The sequence below is a fragment of the Lepus europaeus genome, chromosome 12 (genome assembly GCF_033115175.1).
Source record: "Lepus europaeus isolate LE1 chromosome 12, mLepTim1.pri, whole genome shotgun sequence".
NCBI classification, from domain to species: domain Eukaryota; kingdom Metazoa; phylum Chordata; class Mammalia; order Lagomorpha; family Leporidae; genus Lepus; species Lepus europaeus.
This window is the reverse complement of record NC_084838.1, coordinates 33,370,341-33,391,796: the sequence shown is the minus strand read 5'-3', so window position 1 is coordinate 33,391,796 and position 21,456 is coordinate 33,370,341. Positions and strand designations below refer to the sequence as shown.

Below are 21,456 nucleotides of genomic sequence, written 5' to 3'. Positions count from 1 at the left end.
TGTAATCCATAAACTGTACTTTGGAAATTTATATTTACTAAATAAAAAAAAGAGATTTATTTCTTTAAAAGAGTGATAGAGAGGGAGAGAATGAGAGAGAGATCAGCTTGTCCATCCTCTAGTTCACTCTCCAGATGGCCACAGTAGTTGGAACTGGTCCACGTGAAGCTGAGAACCTGGAATTCCATCCAGGACTCCCATGTGGGTGGCAGGGACCCAAGTTCTTAGGCCATCTTCCACTGCCTTCCTAGGACCATAACAGGGAGCTGGATCTGAAGTGGAGCAGCCAGGACGTAAACAAGTCCTCTGAGACGGGACGCAAGCAGCAGCGTAATCCATGGTGTGACAGTGCTGGCCCCCAGTTGTTTACTTCTTCAGGTTTATACCATGAGCATTTTCTGATTCCCGTTTAATTAAAACTAGTTTACTTTCCCCAAAAATTCTTTACTATTTTATGACAGTTTTCTGGAGTTTGACATTGTGATAGTATTTTATGTTTGGTTTTGGAGATTTCAGCCAAAATGGAGAAGTATAGGCTCCAGTGTTCTTCCCTGAGGATCTCACTTATTCTTGCAATCCTACAAGGAATTACTGTACCCAATTTTTTTTTTTCCTTTACTCCAGGTAACTGGGGTTTCTCAGATTTAGTGCTTGACCGAGATCATGTAGTTACTTAATCAAATTGAAACTCCAAGTCTGGAACTAATGTACTAGAATCCTGTGAACTCTTCTTAAAATTCTCTTTTACAACAGTTAATATCTGGTTTCCCAGCACTGATTTGCAGGTTTTGTAGATTTTTGTCTTTGTGAATGATTTCTTGGGTTCTGGCTACTTCTCAGTCCCCTTAGTCCTTCTGACATTAAGAAATAGTGGTTAGAAATAGAACTAGAGGGGCCGACGCTGCAGCTCACTAGGCTAATCCTCCACCTGTGGCGCCGGCACCTCGGGTTCTAGTCCCGGTTGCTCCTCTTCCCGTCCAGCTCTCTGCTGTGGCCCGGGAGTGCAGTGGAGGATGGCCCAAGTGCTTGGGCCCTGCACCCGCATGGGAGACCAGGAGAAGCACTTGGCTCCTGGCTTCGGATCAGCGTGGTGCACTGGCCGCAGCGGCCATTGGAGGGTGAACCAACTGTAAAGGTTTTCTCCCTGTCTCTCTCTCTCACTGTCCACTCTGCCTGTCAAAAAAAAAAAAAAAAAAAAAGAAATAGAACTAGAGGACATTATTCTTGTGTTTAAATTTATTGGTTTAAAAAAAAGTTTGATGGAAGCAGAGTATTGATATTTGCAAAATCTTAAAATATGTGTGTAAACAAACATACATTTCAAAATGAAAATAGGTTTATAAGCTGTTTTTCCACCTTACAATGGGTTTTGGCTCTCTTTCCATAGTAGTATGTGTGTTTCTTCCATGTACTTTAATATCTGCATGATATTTCATCAATAACTTAATTACCTCCCAACAGCTACGTACTTATTTCCCCCCTTGCTGTTATAAAAAATGGAGATGTTAATAACATTCTTGTACATACATTTTTGTATTTTTTTATCTCTAATTTTGTAGAAGTAGATTATTGGATAAAAAGATAAAGACAGGTAGAATTTCAATGAATTTGGACACATGAGAGTTTGTGCCAATATGCATGCTCACAGTAGATTTGATCATTCATTTCTCTACATCTTAGTGGCCAGTACTTAATACATCACTCATATATGTCTCACACCGCTCTGAATGTTTTCTGTATCTTTGAATATTATGAGATGGGTATTGTTACTGTCTCTATTTTACAAATGAGGAGATGGAGGCACAGGGTATAACCCAGTGGTTAAGGTCATCCAGTGGTAGAATCAGGATGCTGACCAACGTGACATGGTGCTAGGGTATATGCCTTTTAAAGACCAGATTACAGAGCTTGTTCTTTTTGTTTCAGTTTTCCCAAAATGCAGGTAGCATGAATGTTTTATTTTCAAAGTTATTTTTAGTTTTATTATTTTCATTGATATAATTTAAATAATGTAAAAATTGCCATTTTAAAGTACACAGTTTAGGGGCAAGTGTTTGGTGCAGTGTTGAAGAAAATGCTTGGGGTGGATGCATCCCATATCAGCGTGCCTGGGCTGGAGTCCTGGCTCTGCTTCTGATCTAGCTTCCTGCTAAGGCACAGCTTGGAAGGCAGCAGTGATGGCTCAAGTAGTTGAATCCCTGGGACACCAGGATAGAGTTCCTGACACCTGGCTTCAGCCTGGCCCAACCCAGCTGTTGGTGGCATTTGGGGGAGTAAACCGACAGTTGGAAGATCTTTCTGTCTCTGTCTCCCTTCCGGTAGTGCAGTGGAGGATGGCCCAAGTGCTTGGGCCCTGCACCCACATGGGAGACCAGGAGGAGGCACCTGGCTCCTGCCTTCGGATCAGTGTGGTGCGCCAGCCGCAGTGCGCCGACCGCGGCGGCCATTGGAGGGTGAACCAACGGCAAAGGAAGACCTTTCTCTCTGTCTGTCTGTCTCTCTGTCTACTCTGCCTGTCAAAAAAAGAAAAAAAAGAAAAAAAAAAAGAAAGTGTACAATTTAGTGGTTTTTGTACATTCATTATATTGTACGATCTTCACTTCTAATTACAGAACATTTTCATCTTCCCAAGAAGAATCTCTGTAACTATTTTTTTTTCTTTTTTCTTTCTTTCTTTTTTGGACAGGCAGAGTGGACAGTGAGAGAGAGAAAGAGAAAGGTCTTCCTTTTCCGTTGGTTCACCCCCCAATGGCTGCTGTGGCTGGCGCGCTGCGGCCAGCGCACCACGCTGATCCGAAGCCTGGAGCCAGGTGCTTCTCCTGGTCTCCCATGAAGGTGCAGGGCCCAAGGACCTGGGCCATCCTCCACTGCACTCCCAGGCCACAGCAGAGAGCTGGACTGGAAGAGGAGCAACCAGGACAGAATCCGGCGCCCCGACCGGGACTAGAACCTGGGGTGCCGGTGCCGCAGGCGGAGGATTAGCCTAGTGAGCCATGGCGCCGGCCATCTGTACCTATTTTTAAAAAATATTTATTTATTTATTCGAAAGGCAGAGAGAGAGAGAGAGAGATCTTCCATCCACTGGTTGAGAGAGAGAGAGAGAGAGTGAGAGAGATCGAGGTGGGGGGGTTTTCCATCCACTGGTTCACTCCCTAAATGGCTGCAACGGTCAGAGTTGAGTGGGCCAGGAGCCAGCCAGGAGCTTCTTCTGGTCTCCCAAGCAAGTGCAGAGGCCTAAGGACTTGGGCTGTCTTTTACTGCTTTCCCAATCAATAGCAAAGAGCTGGAGCAGAAGTGGAGCAGCCAGGACTTGAACTGGCACCTGTATGGAATGCTGGGCTACAGGCAGCAGCTTTACCTGCTATGCCACAGCACCAGCCCCAAATCTGTAACTGTTAAGCATCAGTTCTACTACCCACTGCCTTATCCCTTGGCAACAATGTAGAGGCTTGCTCTGGGTTGACTTATTCTGCAATTTTATATAAACAGAGTCATATAGCATGTAAACTGGCTTCTTTCTCTTAGCGTGATATTTTAAAGGTTCTTATATGATACAGAATGTAATTGTTTTATTTGATTTAAATAATACAAATTTGGGGCCGGCACTGTGTTATAGTATGTTAAGCATCTACCTGCAGTGTGGGATGCTGGTTTATGTCCTGGCTGCTCCTCTTCCTATTCAGTTCTCTGCTTAGGGCCTGGGAAAGCAGTGGAAGATGGCCCAAGTACTTGGGCCTTGTACCCATGTGGGAGACCCAGACAAGGCTCCTGGCTCCTGGCTCCTGGCTCCTGGCTTCAGATCAGCCCAGCTCTGGCCTTTGAGGCCATTTGGGGAGTGAACCAGCAGATGGAAGACGTCTCTCTCTCTCTTTCTCTCTCTATCTCCCCCTCTCCCCTCCCTTCCTCCCTCCCTCTCTCCCTCTCTCCTTCTCCCCCTCTCCCTTCCTCCCTCCCTCCCTCCCTCTCTCTCTCTGTCTCTGCCTCTTTTTGTCTATAACTCTGCCTCTCAAGTAAGTAAATCATCAAAAAGAACAAATTCCACTAATTTAAAAAAATGAAGTAATACAAATTCATCATAAAACTCAATTCAGGAAAATACAGAATAATGAAGAAAGTTCAAAATCTACCGAGGATAGTTGTAGTTCATATTTTGGTGTATATAGCTTCCAAAATTTTAAAAAATATTTATGTATTTATTTGAAAGGCAGAGTTAGAGAGAAGGAGGGAGGAAGAGAGAGAGAGAGAGATCTTTCATCTGCTGGTTCACTCCCCAAATGGTCACAATGGCTGGAGCTTGGCTGATCTGAAGTCAGGAGCCAGGAGCTTCTTCTAGGTCTCCCATGTGGCTTCATGGGCCCAAGGACTTGGGCCATCTTCCACTGCTTTCCCAGGCTCATTAGCAGGGAATTGGATTGGAAGTGGAGCAGCTGGGACTTGAACTGGCCCCTATATGGGTTGCTGGCAGCACAGGAAGCGACTGTCCCTACTACTCCACAGCACCAGCCCCTCCAGATATCTTTATAGGCATTAAAAAAGTTTGTTACATATTTTTAGAAATCTGTGTCTTAAAAACACTAAATCATATCAAGAAATTTGTAGAGATTTTTAAATTAATATTTAATTTTTATTTTGTTTTATTTATTTGAAAAGCAGAGAGAGGGAGAGGCTGAAGTATTCCACCTACTGGTTCACCCTCCAAAGGCCAGCAATAGATGTGGCTGGGCCAGGCTGAGAGGCCAGGAGCACAATCCAGGAGTCAACTACTTGAGCTACCCTGCTGCCTCCCAGGGTGCACATTTGCAGGAGGCTGGAATCAGCAGCACAGCCAGACTGTACCCCAGGGTCTCCTATAAGGGATGCTCTACAAACTCTGCCCTGTTCATTATTTTGAAGAACACCCTGATAGATTCAGTTAATGGATCTGTGAGAGGGAAACACACAGGTTTGCCAACCTGGTGTCAAAGCCGCAGAAATCAGAATTAGATGTGAAGGAGCGAGTATCACAATTTGGTATCTTTGGGTAGGTCTGGGTGCTTTTTGTGCTCAGCACATCATCCAGGTCTGTTCTTCGTTTGATCCTGCAGTAGCTGTCCTCTCTGTCACCTTGCCTGAAGCGCCTGACACAGGCATTTAGAGTTGGAGTAGGCAGCGGGGGAAGATCAGGGATGGGGGTGGAGGATTGACAGGATCAAAGCGTTGTTTAACAAAGGGTAGTTTGGCAGGAGTATGCAGGATGGAATGAAAAATATCATTGGAGTCAGATAATCGTGTGGCATATGTGAAACTTTTCTCGTTCAATATAGCATAAAGAAGTTTTGTCATCTTGGCTATTGATATTAATATAAACTGCTTTTGGTTTTGTGTCATGAAATATCAAGTGAAGTTTGCATCCCCCCTCATATCTTTAATACTAGAAGTTAAATAATGTAATACAGTTAATTTAATAAACATAGAAGATAATTTAATTTGTGATTCTTCTCATTTACTGGGACTCGAAGTCAACATTACTAGTCTAGTGCTTGACTGCTCTGAGATTTTTTTTTTTTTTTTTTGACAGGCAGAGTGGACAGTGAGAGAGAGACAGAGAGAAAGGTCTTCCTTTGCCGTTGGTTCACCCTCCAATGGCCGCCGCGGCTGGTGCACCGTGCTGATCTGAAGGCAGGAGCCAGGTGCTTCTCCTGGTCTCCCATGGGGCGCAGGGCCCAAGCACTTGGGCCATCCTCCACTGCACTCCCAGGCAGCAGCTGAGAACTGGCCTGGAAGAGGGGCAACCGGGACAGAATCCGGTGTCCCGACCAGGACTAGAACCTGGTGTGCCGGCGCCGCTAGGTGGAGGATTAGAATGAGATTTTTTTTTTTTTTTTTCCACAAGCAGAGTGGACAGTGAGAGAGAGAGAGACAGAGAGAAAGGTCTTCCTTTACCGTTGGTTCACCCTCCAATGGCCGCCGCGGCCGGCGCACCGCGCTGATCCGATGGCAGGAGCCAGGTGCCTATCCTGGTCTCCCATGGGGTGCAGTGCCCAAGGACCTGGGCCATCCTCCACTGCACTCCCGGGCCACAGCAGAGAGCTGGCCTGGAAGAGGGGCAACCGGGATAGAATCCGGTGCCCCGACCGGGACTAGAACCCAGTGTGCCGGTGCCGCAAGGTGGAGGATTAGCCTGTTAAGCCATGGCGCCGGCCCAGGAGATGTCTTTCTATCTAGCTCTTTTTCTGTCTCTGCTTCGCAAATAAAATTTTAAAAAATTCTTTGTTTTAAAATGTGATTTCTGGCCGGCGCCGCGGCTCACTAGGCTAATCCTCCGCCTTGCGGCGCCGGCACACCGGGTTCTAGTCCCGGTCGGGGCACCGATCCTGTCCCGGTTGCCCCTCTTCCAGGCCAGCTCTCTGCTGTGGCCAGGGAGTGCAGTGGAGGATGGCCCAAGTCCTTGGGCCCTGTACCCCATGGGAGACCAGGATAAGCACCTGGCTCCTGCCATCGGCTCAGCGGGGTGCGCCGGCCGCAGCGCGCTACCGGCGGCCATTGGAGGGTGAACCAACGGCAAAAGGAAGACCTTTCGCTCTCTCTCTCACTGTCTACTCTGCCTGTCAAAAAATAAATAAATAAATAAATAAATAAAGAAAAAAAAAAAGAAAAAAAATGTCATTTCTAAATTGTGTATAATGATCCAATACTGATTTTATTATTAGATGAAAGCTTTATTAAGCTTTCAAAGTCCATGCAAGTCTTGCCTCTTACCATTGCACCCTATGCTTTGAATCCATTATTGTTTATTTTAATCCATTTTAAAAAATTGATTTGACAGGCAGAGAGAGAGAGAGAGAGAGAGAAACAGAGAAACAGAGAGAAACCATTGACTGGTTCTCTCCCCAAATACCCACAACAGCCAGCACTAAGCCAAGCCAAAGCCAGGAACCAGTAACTCCATCTGATCTCCGATGTAAGTGTCTCCCATTTGAGTGGCAGGAACCCAAGTAATGGGGCCACCAGGTGCGTTAGCTGGAAGCTGGATCAGAGGTGGAGCCAGGACTCTAATCAACACTCTGACATGGGATGTGGGCATCCCAAGTGGTGGCTTAACCTGCTGTGCCACAGTGCCTGCCCATCTTTTTCAACAAAACAGCTGTGTTAGTTTCTTCTTGTTTTGAGAGAGAGAGAGAGAGAGAGAAAGAGAGAGAAAGAGAAAGAGAAAGAGGAAGACAGGCAAGAAAGACATATTCAGAGAGAGCTCCCACTTCTGATTTACTCCCGAATTGCCTACCACAGCTGGGTGTGGGCTGAGGCTGAAACTAGAATCTGGTCTCCTATGTGGGTGTCATCGTCCCAGTTACTTGAGTCATTACTGCTGCCTCCAGGGGTTTATATTGGCAGGAAGCTGGAGTCAGGAGCTGGAACTGGGAATTGAACCCAGGTATATGCTAGGCCAAAAACCTCTCTTTTTAGTCCCCTTATTGAAATTCCTAGGGCAGTAACGGTATAAGACATATCCCTTTACAGGCTTTGTTGCATTCATCACTGATTGTTTCATATGCAAGATCATAAACTCCATGTAAGATATTTTCCTGTGTCCCAAATTCTCAATGTAGTATTAGGTACATAGTAGATGCTTAATAATTACATTATGATCAACTAAATAATCACATTCAACACATTAGCACGTGAAAACATTTAGTAAGGTAGGCATAAAATAAAACATGACTAATAGCCAGAGTAAATCAGAATTTCATGCCTTTTACCCTCACCTATTAATTAGAACCTCTAGCACCCTCATACTACCTCCCTCCCAGGTTTATTCCTGGAGTCACCAAAGGTTGTTTCTTGTGGATTCGCTAACGTGTCTGGCCACTGTCACGTGGCACCTGTTCCTTTCTTCCTATGAAGTTTGCTTCAGTTGTGCATTTTTGTACCTCTGAACACATATCAAAGGTATACCTCCTTGCCTGACACTATTGTCTCCTGACCTTGAGCTTCCCTGCCAGGTGTGCTGCTGATTTGTAGGGGCTGTGGAGGTGCCTCAGCCCCTTTTATCCCCTTCTGTTACATCTTGTCATGTGAGCATCAAAGTGGAGCCCTGTTTGAATCTTGTCATTTCAAAATTTTTAGTGAAAGCCTTTCTCTAGTTTCTTGTTGTAGCCCTTCTGTCTCTGCGTTATGAGTTCTGGGAAGGTGAGCTGGGGAGCAATTCATGTGAAAGACACCACGCTGTGCTTGGAATCACTCCTCATATTCAAGGCTTTGTTTATTGGGCCAAACATTTCTTCTTCACTTCGGTGAGAGTAGTTTTTCCAACTAAAATATTCTGTAGTCCCTCATGCAAACAGATACCCAGACAACTTGGACACCACACGTGTGATTCTTAGTGGCAGGAATGGTTTAGGTTCTAACATGCAGTCCACTGGAGTATAAAATGTAATGCGTAAGAAGTATTACAATTCAAAAATCTCACACTAAGATAGAAAGTGTAACTCAGAGTCTGACCTTTATTTAAATTTTATTGTATTTTTTTTCATGAACATGTAATACATGTATACTTTTATGGGGCATAGTTCAATATTTCAGTGATACATACAGTATAAACTGATCCAGTCAGGCAGTCAGCATCCTCATCTCCTCACTTTCCTCCATGTTTGGAGCCTACCAGATCCTGTTCTTCAGTTCTTTAAATTGTTCTGAACTATAGTTACCCCACTGTGCTGCGGAACCCTGGAACCCATAACTTTTGTGTTCTACTGTTTTGAAACTCCATCTATCCCCTTTCCCCCTGCCCTTCCCAGTTTCTGGTAATCACTATTCAGAGCATGATCTTGACCCACAGACAAAATAAAACATTTACTTAAGCTTTTTTTTTTTTTTTAAATTATGATTGTATTATGGGTTGTAGTCTAATAAGACTGCAAAGACTATCAAGAGAAATGCTCTGAATTGTATTAACGAATTGTGCAAGTCTCATTTCTATGGCCCTTAAACTGGCTAAGCCTATAGTTGAGCAAAGTTACTGTACACAGACTCTTTTTCAGAGCAGTTTCTTGTTAATATTTAGTTATCTTCCTTGGGTCTGAAGATGTATGTTTTATAGTATTTGAAACTGTACCTTGGTTCAAGTTTCTAGCAGGAATAGGAAGAAACCAAAAAACCCAAACCAGGAAAACTCTACTTCCTAGGATTGAGCCTCAACCTAAAGCAAATGGTCAATGGGAAAATGGAAGATTGAGCAAAATTTGGGAGATAAGGAAAACCAAGAACATAAAGGCTTCATGGCCTGGGTAAGAAGGAATTGGAAAGGTTGTTTTTCGGGACCAGCACTATGGTGTAGCCGGTAAAGCCACCGCCTGCAGTGTGAGCATCCCATGTGGGTGCTGGTTTGAGTCCCGACTGCTCCACTTCTGATCCTGTTCTCTGGTATGGCCTGGGAAAGCAGTAGAGGATGATTCAAGTCCTTGGTCCCCTGCACCCGTGTGGGAGACCCAGAAGAAGCTCCTGGCTCCTGGCTTTGGATCGGCGCAGCTCTGGCCATTGTGGCCAATTGGAGAGTGAACCAGTGGATGGAATCCTGATCTCTCTCTCTCCCTGTTCCTCTCCTTCTCTCTGTGTATAACTTTGACTTTCAAGTAAATAAATTTTTTTAAAAAAAGAAAGAAAAGTGCTTTTCTATACCTGGAATAGTTTGTGAAACAGAACAACAAAACAGCTGTGTTAGTTTCCTCTTAAGTTTCTGTTCATGTCTTTTTTTTTTTTTTAATAAAGCTTTATTTAATTTGAAAAAGTGAGCGAGAGAAAAGAGTGGGAGAGAGAAGAGAGAGACAGAGCACTCTTTGATCTACTAGTTCATTCCACAGATGCCTTTAACAGCAAAGGCCAGGCCAGGCTGCAGCCAGGAGCCAGGAACTTCTGTCAGTCTCTGAAATGGGTGGCAGGGGCCAAACACTTGGCTCGTCTTCTGCTGCTTTCCTAGATGCATTAGCAGGAAGCTCGATTGGAAGCATAGCATCTAGGACTTGAGCCGGCACTCCGATATGGGATGCTGGCATCACAAGGTGGCAGATTAATTTGCTGTGCCATAATGCCTGCCCCAATGTCTTTTTTTAAAGATTTGTTTATCTGAAAGAGAGACAGAAGAGAAAGATCTTCTATCTGCTGTTTCACTCCCCAAATACCTGCAATAGTCAGGGCTGAGCTAGGGTGAAATTGGGAGCCTGGAACTCCATTGGGTGGCAGGGACCCAAGTACTTGGGCCATCATCTGCTGATTCTCAGGTGTATTAGCAGGAAGCTGGATTGGAAAGTGAGTAGCTGGGACTTGAACCAGCACTTTGGTATGGAATGTGAGCATCCCAAGTGGCAACTTAATCTGCTGTGCCACAATGCCTGCCTCTTATCATGTGAATTTTTCAACTTTAGAGTAATCCAGTTCTCTATATCTGAGATCCATTTGAAAAAAAGAATTATATAACCTATAGTTACACAGATGTATGCTTACTTTAGTACAGTGTTTGGTTCAAAGTGGTTGTTCAAATAAATAACTACTGATTATCAACTCTTGGGGTATTCAAGTTCTTGACTGCCAGCTCCTTGGAGGGTTGGCTAGGAGTAGAGACTCAAGACACCACTGCAGAGCCATGAGACCAGATGGGACAGAGAGGGCAGTGAAATGCCCTAAGATGGATATCACTAGAAATAGGACCTTCTTGACTCAGGCCTCTGGGTCTTGCTTTGAAATCTAGAAATAGTAACCAAGGATGGGGGTTGCTGAAGAAGTGCTCCCTGAGATCTGTTTGTCAAGACCTCATCATGATTGGAGATGCAGAAGACCCTGTGCTCTTCCAAGAACCACTCAACTCTTGTTAACTTAGACCTTTGTGCTCCTAGACTCACATGTTCATTGCTTCCCTGGAATATTTTAAAAAACCAGTCATTTGTTGTTTGCATTTGTTATTATTTTTTTAGATTTATTTATTTATTTGAAAGTCAGAGTTACACAGAGAGAGGAGAGGAAGAGAGAGAGAGTGAGGTCTTCCATCTGATGGTTCACTCTCCAATTGGCCGCAACACCCGGAGCTGTGCTGATCTGAAGCCAGGAGCCAGGAGCCAGGAGCCTCCTCCTGGTCTCCCACGCTGGTGCAGGGGCCCAAGGACCTGGGCCATCCTTCACTGCCTTCCCAGGCCACGGCAGAGAGCTGGATCGGAAGTGGAGCAGCCGGGTCTCGAACTGGCGCCCTTATGGGATGCTGGCACTGCAGGCCAGGGCATTAATCTACTGCGCCACAGCACCGGCTCCCGCATTTGTTATTGAGCTTTCATTCCCAGTAGGGAGTTTGTGAAAATTGCATTACAGTGATTTTCACCCCATTTCACGTGATTGGAAGCCTTACTTAGCACAAACCTTTAAGCAATTTATTTGATTTCTGAGAAAGCCTAATATGATGCTTCCAAAGGGAGACTGACAGTCTTAAATCAGGAACAAAATGCTGTAGAATGCTGTTACTAATTGATTGGGTGTGCTTCCAGTGGTAGAGTGAAATTAAATCAATTTTATATGTTCTAAATCTAGTAATATTTTGAGTATCTTTAATTCTGTGAATGTAAATGTTCCATGTGTATCTACTGAATGAAACTCAAGTTCACATTATAATTATTTTATAATTAAAACAGTGGTCTAGAATGAATAATAATCACCTAAAATTTATTCTGAGTGCCAAAACAATTCAGATTTCTTTAGTTATTCTTGTTACCCTTCAAAATAAGTTATTCAGCAGAAAAATAACCTAAAGTTAAGAGAACAGTTAGAAAATTATCTTGGGCTGGCACTGTGGCTTAGCAGGTAAAACTGCCACCTGCAGTGCTGGCATCTCATATGGGCACCGGTTTGAGTCCTGGCTGCTCCACTTCTGATCCAACTCTTTGCTATGGCCTGGGAAAACAGTAGAAAATGGCCCAAGTCCTTGGGCCCCTGTACCCACGTGGGAGATCTGGAAGAAGCTCCAGGCTCCTGGCTTTGGATCGGCACAGCTCTGGTCATTGTGACCAATTGGGGAAGGAACCATCATGGAAGACCTCTCTCTCTACCTCTCTCTCTCTGCCTCTCTACCTCTTCTCCTCTCTCTTTGTAACTCTGACTTTCAAATAAATAAATACATCTTAAAAAAAAAAAAGATTATCTTAAGGTCTGGGCAGGCCAAAATAGAAAAAATTCCATGTGTTTACCTCTGGGAATTATGTTAGATCTGAAATTTTGAGTTTTATTTCAATTTGGGTTATTTTAGGCATATTATTATTATGTAAGATTCTCTTTGGGGAATACAGAACATTTTGCATCCTATAGAATTTTTTGTATAGTGTCTTATTCTTGTGAATAGGATGCTCACATTTTAAGGATTTTTCACATATGCACACATACACACACAGTGAATAAGCAAAAGCCAAACATATATTTGAAGCAATTTTTCCTCTTTTGCAGAATTAAACGTGAGGGAGTCTGATGTAAGAGTCTGTGATGAATCATCGTGTAAATATGGAGGAGTGTGTAAAGAAGATGGAGATGGTTTGAAATGTGCATGCCAATTTCAGGTGAGGAAACCAAACCTATTTGTTCAAGAATTTTATATTATTGATATAATTCTGCATTCTTTAAGAAGCTTAAAACGCCTTGAATCCCTTAAATTTTTTTGTTTTTTTTCAGCTCCTCAATTCTTTTTGTCAGATGAAACCCTGTTATTTGTACCTTCCATGTTAGGACTGGCAATGATAGATGTGAAAATGCTTTGGAAAAAAATATTAAAGTTATATCCAAATGTTAAGTTATAATTGTCACAGAAAGAAAATACAGTACTAGTTGGAATAGAGCCTCTCCTTTAAAATGTTGCCATATTTTTCCTTTTCTTTTCCTGCTAGTCTGCCAGTTTCCCTTTCATTCTAATTTGTTGCTCTCATGACTTTGGTCAACAGTACTTGGCAGACTTGGAGCCTAAAGGTAGTGAGGGTTAGAAATAAATGTGTACCCTCAGACTAAGAGTGTGAATGTTTTTGCTTTCAGAGGCTGTTTTAGTTGTGAGTAATAACCTCAAAAAGTGAGAGGGAAGTGTTTCATCTAGTGCTTCGTTTTCGTTTTCTGTGACTACATTATAATGAGACTTCATAATGTTTCCCATAAGCTGGTCCCTGATTCGAGATTTAGGATGAGACCAAGAAGAAGCTAGAATTTTTCTCACTCTTGTTCTGTACCTACCCGCTATTTTGGATTTTGAGAAGAAAGAGTTCAGAAATCAAGATGAAAAGCTTAGGAGAGTTAATATTTCCTGTAACCCTAAGACCTCAGGCAGATTTCTGTATGATCTCAGGTAATTTTCTGTGTATCAGTTTTGCATCTGAAAAGAGATGGCACATTTACTATCCTTTCTTATACTATAATTAGTATAATTGTCTTGGCCTTTTGGCTAAGATCAAATGATACTATAGTTAGAATCAGAATTGGAAGGAGAGCTTACATTTAAATCTCTTTGTAAACTCTAAACCATCATGTTTTCATGAACAGAAGAGTTTAAGTAAAGGAGGAAGGACTGGTGGGTGTACTGTTGTCCAGCCAGCCAGGGTCTTTATCATTAAAGAGGGACAATGTTTGATTACATTGCATGGCAGCAGGCTTTCTTGTGGGCATTTTTGCAATAGCCATTTTTTCCCACACTGCTTAGTGCTTTTAGCTGGATTAAGATAGATGCTTGCTGTTAGTTCTTTTCCATGAGTGCCTTTGCACAGGGCTCTTCACAACATGGGAGCTGGTTTTACCCAGAATGAGATGAAAAAGTCAGTGGCGATTTGAACTGGTTTTCCCCTGCTTTTAATGGGTCATTTTTCTGTGGCTGTTTTCAACATATTCTCTATAGTTTGTTTTTTAGTAGTTTGACTGTGCAGTGCTTAGGTTTGTTTTCATTTTCTCTTGCTCAGAATTGACCAAGCTCTTGAAATCTGTGACTTTATGTCATTCATTAAGTTTAGGAATTTTGATCGTTCTTTTTTCTTTTTTAAAGATTTTATTATTTATTTGAGAGGTAGAGTTACAGAGAGAGAGAGAGAGAGCGCACGCGTGAGCGCAGTCTTCCATCCACTGGTTCACTCCCCAAATGGCCGCAATGGCCAGAGCTGTGCCGATCCAAAGCCAGGAGCCAGGAGCCAGGTGCCAGGAGCTTCTTCCAGGTCTTCCATGTGGGTACAGGGGCCCAAGCACTCAGGCCATCTTCTACTACTTTCCCAGGCCATAGCAGAGAGCTGGATCAGAAGAGGAGCAGCTGAGACACAAAAGAGGCACCCATGTGGGTTGCCAGCACTACAGGCGGAAGATTAACCTACTGTGCCACGGCACCGGCCCCGGTCATTGTTTCCTAAACTATGTTTTTCTGCTTCCTAAACTATATTTTTCTGCCAGTTCTCTGTTCTAGTCTGGGGCTTGAATGACATATATTAGACTTGTTAAGGTCCCAAAGTCCTTGAGGCTTTGTTCATTTATTTTCATTTTATTTCTTTCTGTTGTTTGTAGTAGTTAATTTTTACTGCTCTGTCTTTAGGCTCACTAACCTTTTCTTCTGTTATGTGTGCTCTTCTGATCTGTTAAGTTTTTAATTTTTTTTTTATTTTTAGAATTTGTAGTTTGTATTTATTGTTTATTTATTGGCTGAGTTTTTCTGTTTTTATTTTCCAGTCATTACAAGCATATTTTTCTTGAGCATAAATATTATTGCTGCTTTAAAGTCTTTGCCAGTGTCATCATTTAAGACATCTCAGATATTCTTCCTATCGATAGATTTCTCATTGATAGATTTCTCATTTAAGAGTGGGTTGCATTTCTTTGTTTCTTCATAGCAGAGTGATTTTGTTTTATCCAACACATTGTGAATGATATGTTTTAGAGTATCTGCATTCTGTTCCATTCCTTTGAAGCAAATTGTTATTTTTGACATAGATTGGCTGAACTTAGATTGCAGATTCTGTCTTCTCCGTGGTGGGCAATTACATGAACATCAGCCCTTAGTGGGGCTGCTTGGAGTCTGTTCCATGTGTGGTTTGAGGGTCTGCCTGAAATTTGCCCTGAGTTTACATCCATAATCTGGGACTTTTCCTCCATGACTCTTCCTGTCTGGGATTTCCCTCCTGCTTTCTAGTGGCTATGCCTGCTCTTTACTCTGTCCTCCCTCTCCTCAATCCAGAAAGACGGTGGGTTTTTTTGTGGGAGACCTAGCCACCCATTATTAGGAACCCGGTGGCTGTTCCCATCTTCCAGCTGTCTTAGGTATCAGGTTGAATTCCTTGATAGGGAATTGTTGGATCAATGGGATGCTCATGTGCAAATTAACATTCTTACCAAAAGCCATGTATTTACTGGATTACCTGTTTCCCCCCCACCTCTCTGTAGTAGATTTTGTCCTTTTTTTTTAAATTTTGTAAATCTGAAAAGCAAAAATATTTTTGTTTGCATTTGATTATTCGAGAGATTTAAAATGTGCTTTATATTTATTCACCATTCCTCATGTTTTTGCTTATTTTTTGGGGTATTTTCTTTTTCCCTTATGTTGATTTGAAAAGACGTATATGTATGCATACACTATATTCAATATACTATTTGAATATTTTATAGTGCTTACTGTGTTGAGCATTCTGTATCTGTTAACTCATCAACTCTCAAGAGAACCTACTGTTCTGATGGATTTTTAAGAAGAGTAATATATGCCTCCAGTAAACAGCTTGAACGACCCAAGAAGATATATGTGAAACAAAAAGATGTCTTGCTTCTGCTCCAGACTAAAAATTACTTTTCTCAGGGGCAACATCTGTTACTTCATATATTTTCTGCAAGAAATATCCTGTGCATTTACAAACACATGTGTTTTAATTACCTTCTTAAGTACATAAATCAATTAATAGTATTTACTTTAGTGACTGTTCCATTTCCACTTATATAGATTACCAAAGAAAGAGTTCTGTATTTAAAGACGTTATACTAATTTCTTTTAAAATTTTTTAAAAATTTATTTACTTGAGAAGCAAAGAAAGAGAGAGGGAGAGGGAGAGAGAGGGAGAAGAGAATGAGACAGACAGATCTCCCATCTGTTGGTTCATTCCTCAAATGCCTGCAACAAGCCAGGTCTGAGACAGGCTGAAGTTAGCAGCCTGGTACCTTCTGGCTCTCTCGTGTTGGTGTCAGGACCCGACTACCCAGGTCAGCACTTGCTGCTTCCAGGACATGCGTTAGCAGGAAGCTGGACTTGAACCCAGGCATTCCATTGTGGCATCTGAAGCTCTAGGCCAAATTCCCGCCTTCCCTAGTTCTGTTTTGCTTTCTCTTTTTAAATTATTTTTAATTGACAAGTAATTGTATAACCTAGTTTCTTTTTCATTTTGTTTATATTTTTTGACATAAAAAGTTTAAAATTTTCACACTGTGCTTGTCTTTATGTCTTTGTTTTTATGGTCCTACTTTTTTTGTTCTTTGAAAGTCTTTCTCTGAAATTCCTAGGATTATAAAGAACTAACCTTTTGGGCTTTTTAAACATAGTTGAACAGCTAGAAGATTCCCTTATGATCTGCTTGAATCTCTTGCATTCTTTCCTTGTGTCAAAGAAGGAAAGAAAAAGTTAAGTTAGGAGTTGAGATCAGTAGACATTTATCCTGTGCTTACTTTGCTAGGTCCTAGGCTGGATGCTGAGGATGTAAAGATGTTTAAAGACAGGTTCATTGCCTTGTAAGAGCAAACTGCCTTCGGGCTTACATCATAATTTGATCTTCCTGCTGAGCAAACCTTCCCTTGACCATTCTGCTTGCCTGTAAGCTTATAAATTTGTTCATGTTGGACTTAGATTATTATTGCTAGCTTAAGAACAATGACCTGCAATGCCTATTAAACACTTCTGTTTGCTGGATACTTTAGCAGTATTTTTCAGTTCATTTAAAGAAGAAAACTTGCTTATGATTCAGCACATTTCAGTGCTATTGTAAATGCCTTCTAACATAATAAAATTTTTAATAAAAATCTAAAAGTTGTTTTGGTTTGCTAGTAAGAGCTGTTATCTTGCAACATATATAAACAAAGCCGCTTTTATTAATTTTATACAAAGAATGATGATCAATATTGCATCTTTCCCTTAAAATTTTATGTAGGGTTGTGCCTCTCACTTTTTCTCATTTCTTTCTTCTTTGTTCTTCTGTCTGGAGCTGTCTGGATTATGTGTCTGTCTGGATTTAGTATCTGCTATCTGCTCTAGCACCATGCTCTCTTATTAGACCTTTGTATTAGGCAAGGTTTTCCAGAGAAATAGAACCTCTAGAAAACACACACACACACACACACCAAAACACACACACATTCAGTTAGGAAGACTGATGAGTTCCACAATCTTTCCTTATATGCTGGAGGCCCAAGAAATCCAATGGTCTGAGTCCAAAGACTTAAGAACCAGGAGATAACTGAAGTCTCAGCTCAAGCAGTCAGGTAGAGAATTCTTCCTTCTTCAGCTCCTCAGCTTTTCTGTTCTGTTGGGGTCATCAGTGGATTGGATAATACTTGTAAACTTTGGGGAGCTTAATGTTCTCTACTTGGTCTGCTGATTCAAAGTCTTGTCTCATCCAGAGACTCCCTTGACAGACACATCCAGAAATTATGTTTAATCTCAATATGCTGGGGCTTGAGATAAAGCTGACACATAACATTAACCACTACACCTTTGTTATTTTCTTATGTATTGTATTCAACACAGTTCCTGGCACACAGGTGCACGGTCAGTGCATGAATGGATGTGGCTCTAGAGTTTTACACTGCTGCAGCTTTCCAGATTACTTAAATACCTGGTAGTATCATCATATTCTTCCAACTGAAGAAAAATTGTAGAAAAAGAGTTCTTTCCCCCAGAAAGGGTGGCTGTGTGGAAGAGGTGGTCCTTAGGTTAGAGTTAGGTTCCAACATCAGTGTTTGAGTCAAAAACTGTGTGTCATTAAAATTAAAATTATCCAGTTCTTTTAATTTGGACATTGGGTTTCCAGCAGAGACTTCTCAAACAGAATGGCCAAAAACAGCAGGACTGCTTCTCCCATCTCAGGCTCACTCCTAAGTATGTGCTTGTGAGTTGTAGTTCAGGGACAAAAGTGCTGTGTTCACTGGCATCAAATGGCATATGGTGAGACTCTGCTGAGTAATTTGAGTGTGTAGTACTTTTAAGTATGTCATTTGTGAGGAATTGTGGCTACTCATTAGCTGTGGCAAATACTTGAGACCCTAAACTGATAATAGCAGTAGCAAAAATAGCTAATGTTTATTCAGAACCTATCGTGGCCAGATATACATGCTAAAGGTGGATTTCTCTTAATTAATCTTCAGAACAACTTTTATTATGTAGGTACTTTGCAGAACATGGTGCTGCTGGCAGCCCATGTTCACAGGGATGGTGGGCTGAGGATTCCTAGCTCTAGGCATTAAACCACATGCTTGCCATGGCTGGTGGGCTTTTTAAGTTAGATAGGACATTTAAAGCTGTAGCCCAGTGCTTACTAGTAGGAACTGTTAATAAATTTTAAGATTCTCAGCCCTATCAGCCTTAATGTTCCTTTAAAAAACTATTTGATAGAGCGAAAGAAATCATTACTATCCCCTAGTTCCTCTGGTTCACTTCCCTAATACTCCAAATGGCTGGACTGGGGCCGGGGCCAAAGCTGGGAGCTCAGTTCACATCTACATGGAAAGCAGGAACTCAGTTACCTGGACTATCACTGCTGACTACCAGGGTTTTCATTAGCAATAGGCTAGAGCCAGGAATCTAACCCAGGCACTCTGATGTGGACACAGGCATCTTAACTGCTAGGTTATACACCTGTTTCCTTAATGCTCCTTTGCTTTTTTTTTTTTTTTTATTTATTTGAAAGGCAGAGTTACAGAGACAGGGAGAGTGAGAATGAGTGAGCAGGAGAATCTTCCATCTACTGATTCATTCCCTGAATGGCCACAATGGCTGGAGCTGGGCCACATAGGTGCTTCATCCGGTTCTCCCGTATGAGTTCAGGGGTTCAAGCATGTGAATCATCTTCCACTTCTTTTCCAGGTGTATTAGCAGGGAGCTGAATCAGAAGTGGTGCATTTGGGACTTGAATGGGCACTCATGGGATGTCAGCGTTGCGACTGGCAGCTTAACCTGCTGTGCCACAATGCAGGCCTTGAGGAGTGCTACCTTTGAATGGCAAGGTGACAGAGACAGAGCTCTTCCACCCACTAATTCATTCCTCAGATGCCCAACCAGGACTAAGCCAGGCCAAACTCAAGAGGTCAAACTGGGTCTCCCTTGTGGTTGGCAAGGAGCCAAGTACTTTTCCCGTCACCTGCTGCAACCAGGGTACACATTAGCAGGAAGCTACATCAGAAGCAGGAGCTGGGACTTGAACCAGGCGCTCTGATATGGGTTGTAGAAGACTTAACCATTGAGCCAAATGACAGCATCCTTGAGAAGTACTATTAACTCTGTTTTAAAGATGTAGAGATGGAGTCAAAGAGATAGTTCAACCAAGGTTACATGAGGATTTCTGGCTTTAATGCCCAGAAACTTTTCTATTACTGTTGCCACAGGGAAGTGTATATTATTTTCCTATAAGGACAGTCTGTTTTTTTTCCTTTTAGTTTAAAGCAGCTCTCAAATCTCATTACTGCTGTGCATCTCTGCTATCATTGGTCCTGTCCTAGTCACCCTCTTCTCATCCCTTGAGAATTCTCCTTTTCAGTCATTAAACATTCCAGTTTTTTACCCTTTCAAGATCTTTGCAATTTTCTGTTCTTATTACTAGAAAACCCTTTTTCCTCCCACTTAGATGATTGACTCCTTCTCTTTAGGTCTCAGCACAGAAGAGCCTTCGCTAATGCTTCTTTTTTAATAACAAATGGTTTATAGGCCTTTTTTTTTTTTTTTACTATCCTTAAATGAAATTCATAGATAATGTAACAATGTACAAAAACATATAATTAAAGAAATGAATATAATGTGTAATTGCAGTGTAAATGAGAAAGAAAACTAATTTTTAATAAATATTTTAGAGTGTAAATACTTGGGCATGTTATATTAAAAGATGTAATAATCAGATATTTATATCTACTTAAAATGAATGTTTGAATTAATAAAACAGAAGCAGTTTCAATGCTAGAAGTATACAAAAATGAAAATGTAGAAGTTAGAATAAAAGCCAATATTAGGATAAGGTATAATACACTGAGGTTATTTGTATATGGTAGGTCTTACATAGTTCCTACATGAATGGCCAGAGAACCATTCAGAAATTGTGTACATCTTTGTTGTGTGAGTTATCCTTTCTTTTTTTTCCCAAAGAAATTTTTTATTTAAGGAAAACAAATTTCATAAGCACAACTTTAGGAATATAATGATTCTTCCCACCATACCCGCTCTCCCACCCCCACCCCCATCCCTCCTCCTCCTCCCACTCCCATTCCCAGTCCCATTATCCGTTAAGATTCATTTTCAGTTAACTTTATACACAGAAGACCAACTCTATACTAAGTAAAAATTTCAACAATTTGCACATACACACAAACTGAGAACAACTTTTACAGTTAACTCATGATACAACTCATTGAGGGCAGAGGTTGTGCATGGGAAGTAAGTGCACAGTGACTCTTGTTAATTTAACAATTAACACTCTTATGTATGATGTCAGTGATCACCTGAGGCTCTTGACTTGAGCTGCCTTTTGAATCCACAATCTCAGTCAGTATTTAGACATAGGCAAAATGGAAGTTCTCTCCTCCCTTCAGAGAAAAGTACATCCTTCTTTGATGGCCCCTTCTTTCCACTGGGGTCTCATTCCCGAGATCCTTCATTTAGGACATTTTTTTTTCCCATGGTGTCTTGACTTTCCAGCCTGAAATGCTCTCATGGGCTTTTCAGCCAGACCAGAATGCCTTAAGGGCTAATTCTGAGGTCAGAGTGCTACTTAAAGCAATTGTCATTCTGTGAGTCTGCTGTGTGGTGAACTGTCCTTTCTTTTGTAGTACATTAGCAACCTTGGAATCCACCTGCTAAATTATAGTAATGTCTTTCTGTCATTGTGACAGTGAAAAATGCCCGCACAAGGGCATTCCACCTCTAGTGGTGATGTTGGTTCCTTGTTTTCTTTTTAGATTTATTTATTTGAGAGGTAGAGTGACAGAAAGGGGCACACACACACACACATAGATAGATAGATAGATAGATATATCTCCCATGTGCTTCCATCTGCTGGTTCATTTACCAAATGCCTACAAAAGCTAGGGCTAGGCTAGGCCAAAGCCAGGAGCCTGGGAATTCCTCTAGGTCTCCCACATGACAGGAACCTAATTATTTGAGCCAATATCTGCTGCCTCCCAGACCACATGAGCAGGAAGCTGGATCAGAAGCACAGAGTAACTGGGACTCCAACCAGGTATTCCAATATGGAATGTAGGGGT

The 21,456-nt window shown here is 41.9% G+C and overlaps 1 protein-coding gene across 1 annotated transcript in view; it reads left to right on the top strand.

Annotated features, from left to right (window-relative positions):
• Nucleotides 1-21,456, top strand: part of TMEFF1 (transmembrane protein with EGF like and two follistatin like domains 1) — a 121,712-nt gene that overhangs the window by 16,151 nt on the left and 84,105 nt on the right. Inside the window, exon 2 of the mRNA XM_062207868.1 lies at nt 12,454-12,563. Coding sequence (XP_062063852.1) covers nt 12,454-12,563 — 110 coding nt within the window. The remainder of the gene's footprint in view (nt 1-12,453; nt 12,564-21,456) is intronic.